Genomic DNA, 5,930 nt, shown 5'->3' on the forward strand with positions numbered 1-5,930 from the left:
TAGTCTTATTAGTCTTATAGGGGAGGGTAGTAGGCTATAAGGTCTTAATATAAAGGTCTATAAGCTCCTTAAATCGGCTATACAGCTTAGTGGCCAGCTAATATAGTATAAGACGTCGGTATAGCTAGTACTCGTTAACTCGTAGCTCGCTTTTAAGGTAGGCTGCCTAGGTACCGGTCTAATCTATAACTAAATACGCGGGGAACTCCTACTCAACTAGGTTATAGGCGCTATCGTGGATTAGGATAGGGTAGTTATCTCTCTGATACCCTTCTTAGCCGTAGTAGTAGTAGCGAGCTAGCGGGGGCTGGCTATTATTCTAGGTACCTCTCTACTATCCTGCGCGGTTATTATATTACTAGGTCGGGCGGCTATTATTACGCCGGTTATTATATCCAGGGTGAGGTCCTCCGTAATAAATCTCCTCGGTGTATTAGGCGTTATTAAGCTAGGAAACGGCACCATTAGCCTAATTAGGGGTGGCGAAGTGTACTAAAGTAGTTACCATAGGCTAAGAGGCGTGCTTAAGGACAGTATAAAAGGCATTCTTTAGATTAGACTTTATAGCGAGGAGGGCTTAGACCTTCTCCATGCCTATCCTCTTAGATAGGGTAAGTACTTAGACGGCAATACCCCTAACGCCTTTAGCTCTATTATAGATAAGGGAAATAGTATACTTCTTAAGGAGGTCGGCGAGCTTATCTATATCCGATTAAGAGGCTATAGACTCCTAGACTATAGTAGGCCGCCTTAAGATTATAGGCTAGAAAGCGGTGCTATTAGGCTAATTAGACTTAGCTATACCTAGTATAGCGTCCCTATCTATAGGCTTACCCTTTACTTTCTATATATCCGTAGACCACTCGCGTAGTAGGTCTAAAAGTAGCTTATAGCTCTTAACTATCTTTCTTAAGTCGGTGCCTCGAATCTTAAGCCTATTAGCAATAAATATATAGATATCCCTATACAGAATAGTAAAGACGATACCGTAGAGCTTAGAGTCTTCGATAAAAGTACCTTAAACCCGCTCGGCCTTAGCCTTCTAGATAGTGATTTACTATAGTAAGTCCTTAACCTAATAAACGCTATTAATCTTATATGTCTTATACTTTACCCGAAGCTAATAAATCTTATAAAAGAAGTTAAGTTAGTAGTTAGGATCTAGATAAGAGAACTCTTTAACGAGCTTCTTAACTAAATCAGACTAACCGCCCTTATCGGCTTAAACCTCTCTAACTAGGCGTTTAATAGCGGGACGAATAGCCGTATCCATGTATAGGTTAACGTAGGTGATCTTATCGGCTTTATTAAGGCGGTTAAGCTTAGTATAGTTATCGTACTGCTAAAGGAATATGGAGAGAGACTTACCACTAAAGCGGGGAGCTCTAGTAGCGAGGGGATTTAGGGGTGCTCTTAACGTAGTGGTAGTAGGGGGTAGGGCTTTAACGACCTCGGCGATAATACTCTCTCGGTCACGGCTTATTAGGGCTTATAGTAGCTTAATTAGGTCTTTAGCGGTAGTAAGGGGCTGCTAACGCTTAGGGGCGGTAGTAGTAGGAGCGTTCGAAGCGGGCTAGGCAGTAAAAATAGGGTAGGCAGGGGTAGTAGTCGATTTATAGGCAGGGGCAGATCTAAAGGCTAATTCGGGGGTAGTATTAGGGGTAGTTATCGAAATAGTAGTCGGAGCCGCGGTAGACGTAGTAGTTAGCCTAGAAGCGGGCGGAGGTAAGGCCGTAGCCCCGATATCGTGGTTCCCCTAATTAAGGGCAGTAGAAGTAGTAGGCGTGAGAATAAGGGGAATAGCCGGCGAGGGAGCCTTATCGTCGGAGTCGCTAACGACGATAATAGAGGTAGGCTCGCGATACTAATTCTAAGTATCTATAGTAGTTTAAGTGTAAGTATAAGGGGGTAGGCGAATAATAATAATAGGGTTAGGGCGTTTAGAGTAAGGTTCTTCGAACTAATCGTCTAGTAAGAAGATCCTATAAGTATTCCAGATACTAGCTAGGTTACTATATATATTATCTCGTCTTAATAAGAGTAATAAGGTCTTTAACGAGAGGGTAGTAATAGTCTTAGATTTTACTCCGTGATACTTATCTTTGGGGTCTAGCTTTTCTAACTTACCTTAAAGGAAAAGGCCCCCCACGATTAGGAGATTACCTATTAGTAAAGAGGCTATACTCACGGATATTAATATTAAAAGTATTACCCGCTAAGCCTCGTAAAAAAGCATCACACCTGCTTACGGGGTCTATAAAGGTCCTTACTAGACTATCGGGTCCTCTTATAAGGTATCGTTATTTCGCTCCCACGCTCGGTATTAGCTTTTTATTAGGTCTACTAGGGTTTAGTTACCCTAATCCGGGTAAGCTGCTCTCGGCGGTCTTATCTTTTCTTCGCCGTCGTGCGAGAATCTATTTTAATTAGTAGTAGGGGTTACGAGCCCCTTTTCGAGTCTATTCTATGTCCGGAATCTAACTCTATCGCGATCTAATCGGTTTCTTCCGTTCCTATAATTACCACCTCTATAGTGGCGGGTCTTATAATTAAAAGTGTTAATAGTTCTTTAACTCTTACCTAAGCAGTTATTTCTTTTCCTAATCTTATTAGGGCAAATCTCCCCTCGGTCTTAAAGCGTTAAATCCTTCCTTAGTCGTTATCTTTATATTCTTCCTAAGGTTATTAACTAATAGTCCGTTTAGGAGGGCCGGAACCTCTCTCAAGCGCCTTTATTACTCTAATCAGGGTTAGAACACTTTAGGGACGCCGAATAAATCCGCCTCTAAGCACTATATTATAACTAGATAAAGACGTAGTAGCACCAGATCATTAAGATAAAGATCAGATGAAGAGGTTAGTCCAGCGAAACCACGATATATAACTAACACCGCTATAACCTTCAGCGGAGAAGTAGGTCGGTAGTCACTATTCTAATCAGGGCGACGTAAGTTAAGCTAGAAAGATACCTTAAACGTGGAATAAGTAATTATGAAAGAGGATAATAATTATATATTAATCCCTCGATAAGGACGTCCCGAGCCTATCCTTAATATATATATAGGCAGCGGATCCAGCGGCCTTAAAAGGGGGGTCATATGACCGTCTGCCGAACCACTCCAACGCCGTATCTACGCGGTTACAGTAGTCGTGGTCGCGGTCGCCCGCGAGGAACACGGGGAATAGGATATACAAGAGGTCGTGGCTATACCTTAGGCGGAGAATTATATACTAAGCGCTTCCGATAGGATATCGGGTTAGTCTAGTACGGATAGAGCGATTAAGTGGCTATAATAAGAGCTATAGTAGCAGTAAACTAGTTAATTAATTAATATAAAAACACCGTTTTTACTATTTATAATCTTTACGATAAAAGAGATTAATTAAAGATTACGACTATAGGATTAATTTAGCGTTACCGGCTTAGTTACTAGTTATAGAAGGTGTTAACACCTGTACCATAGTCGGATTATCCGGTTAGCATAGTCGGAATATCCTGACCCTTTTTTTAACCTCTATGGAGCACGGGTAGATACATATACACTCCGAGAACGGACTTGCCAGATATTCCGGCGGGAACGCCGCGTGTCTGCTGAGACAGCCCTTTTGTCTCACATTCCAGAGAAGGCTTTGTAGATGACTTGGTCGTACCTCATCACTCACTGGGCTGCCCCTTGAAGGCGTTGTGAGGGGAGAACCCGGATCCCGTCAGGTGGAGACTTCAGCCCAATGCCGGGAAGCAATTACACACTGGTATACTGTATGGCGCTATCTCCATAAGGTAGGTACTGTGTATACTTACCCCATACATCGGAGCTCTTATTGCTGTCGCTGTTCCACTGGTACGATTATTTGGTATAATCCTGACAACTTCCTTCCTCTGCTATGCACAGTCTATCCACACTGTGCCTTGTATATCCCAGAGAAATCCGCAGACAGCTCCGAAGAAAGAGCTCATGGTAGCTGGGCATTTGCACTACGGAGTATTTGGCACAGGAGCATGGTGTAGGAGAATGAAGCCCCGCCCGCCCTAATTAGGTAAGGTAAGGTAGGTACCTTATCTTCCAGCTACAACGTATGTACCTTTGAGTATCTCAAACCTCTAGCAATACATACAACATCGTCCCGCGCACGGGCCAACAAATCTCAATACCAAGTCCACCTCCAACCTCCCCATCTCGGCGTGGATATCTATAGCAAACACACGCATAATCAGTTATATTTCATCTCCAGCCAACAGATAAGAACAGAAGAAAAAAGGAAAGGGAAATTATCTCGGATTCGTCGTCGGCCATTCGAGGAAACAGGGCAGATAAATTATTTGGGTTAAAACATGGAGATCTGCGCGATCTCCTATCCCCAAACATATGGGAAATTTTACGGATATTAATCACTACCCAGCGGTCAAAGGAGACGTTACAACCCCCCCTTGGACATTATCCTCGACCGACCATGCTCCTCGGCAGTGCTCTTCGCTTCTGGGCTCTCGTCCACGATACAGGCGTCCCACCTCCGTGCCTTACTCCTTCTGTCTCCTCTCGACATGCAGAGGGGAAGCCCAAGCCCCCGACGTCACAGCGACCGGTCGAGCCTTTTTTGACACCCCCGCAAAATGGACACATGCACAACATGTGCACTTGACTCCCTTCAGGCAGTTCAAGCCTTCTTCGTCTCCGAACTATCTCACTCATCTTCTCGAGTGTGCAGATATGCTACTGATGGACCGTAAATATGTTAGGGTAACCAGCTGCTTGTCCTCGTTTCCCTGCCCCTCGCGTCTTAGTCGGCGACAACGACGGAGCAAGCCTTATCCTTATCGCTTTTCCTTTGTTTCCTACCTACCTGCATCTACCGAGTAGTTTCCTTACGATGCCGACAAATGCAGGATATGCTCCCAAGTTTTATGACGGTATACCAGCATGATAGAAAAACAGTTTCCCACCAAGAGCTGCCCCTGGTTATCGTGGTCCCAATGTGATGCATACGCGAAGTGCGAAGTACTTAATTCGTCGACGGACGTGACAGTAACACAATACAATACAGCAAGGAATACCCCGCGCAGTGGGAGGAGGAGGAGATAATTATCACACGGCCGGTTCAAGGGTCTCATGCCTAAGACAATTAAATATATTAATTACTTCGATCATGGAGTAGGGCTTACAAATTGACCAGCACTCAGAGGGCCCCCATGCAACGTGACGTGACAGCTACGGTTCTTGGATGGAACTCTACCCCACGGCACCCGCATCTTGCCATTCCCATGCGTCCCTTGAATGCGGACAATATCGTGGCAATCTGAGGCTGATTGATTTTCGTCGATACCACCGTTAGGGGGCCTTCTTAAGTCTAGTAGGAACGACTCCTACGTAGTTCGGTGTGTTCTGTCGTCTATAGCTCACTGGACCTTCTCGCCTGAAGCTGGAGGATCTTGAGCATTCTGGCCCCCAGCCCATCCCAGCGGGTTCTTCTCACTCGGTACCTATTCTCTGCCATATACACGTCTCCCATACAACGATATGCCATCGACCCCCTTAATAACCCCTTCTCACCCGCCCAATGGACTTTAACTACGAGGGCAAAACGGGTCCGATAATCCCCCCCGACGCCGGGACACCAAGGGAGACTTCTTACGCATTTGATTGGAGACGTTTCTTCGCCAAGAAGAAAGCAGAAGAATAAAAAGGCCCAGTTCTTCCGAGTCCCATAGAAAAAGCTCGGTAGCATGAGTCGGATGAAAGCGAGCACCCCGTTCATCGGGGAGACGGACGATCCAACACATTCGGCGACCTGGCTTCCTTGTCGACAGAGGATGCCAAATTTTCGGTGGAGCAGACCCCTATTCTCCCATCCCTTCAAACCATGTGAAGTTGATTCGCCTCATAGTCTCATCTCCCTCATTGTCTGTCCCCGCTGCCATCTTCGTGACTTTG

At 45.2% G+C, this 5,930-nt stretch overlaps 2 protein-coding genes across 2 annotated transcripts; one reads left to right on the plus strand and one right to left on the minus strand.

The window, feature by feature from the left end:
* The first annotated feature begins 4,354 nt into the window (after positions 1-4,354).
* SODALDRAFT_335045 (hypothetical protein) lies at positions 4,355-5,095 on the plus strand. The gene has a single exon (XM_028612371.1). The coding sequence runs from the start codon at positions 4,453-4,455 to the stop codon at positions 4,639-4,641; it is 189 nt and encodes a 62-aa protein (XP_028464642.1). The 5' UTR covers positions 4,355-4,452; the 3' UTR covers positions 4,642-5,095.
* Positions 5,096-5,284: 189 nt separating this feature from the next.
* SODALDRAFT_208410 (hypothetical protein) lies at positions 5,285-5,908 on the minus strand. The gene has a single exon (XM_028607256.1). The coding sequence runs from the start codon at positions 5,752-5,754 to the stop codon at positions 5,389-5,391; it is 366 nt and encodes a 121-aa protein (XP_028464643.1). The 5' UTR covers positions 5,755-5,908; the 3' UTR covers positions 5,285-5,388.
* Between the last annotated feature and the right edge of the window lie 22 nt (positions 5,909-5,930).

Source organism: Sodiomyces alkalinus (genome assembly GCF_003711515.1).
Source record: "Sodiomyces alkalinus F11 unplaced genomic scaffold SODALscaffold_8, whole genome shotgun sequence".
In the NCBI taxonomy this organism is placed as follows: Eukaryota; Fungi; Ascomycota; class Sordariomycetes; order Glomerellales; family Plectosphaerellaceae; genus Sodiomyces; species Sodiomyces alkalinus.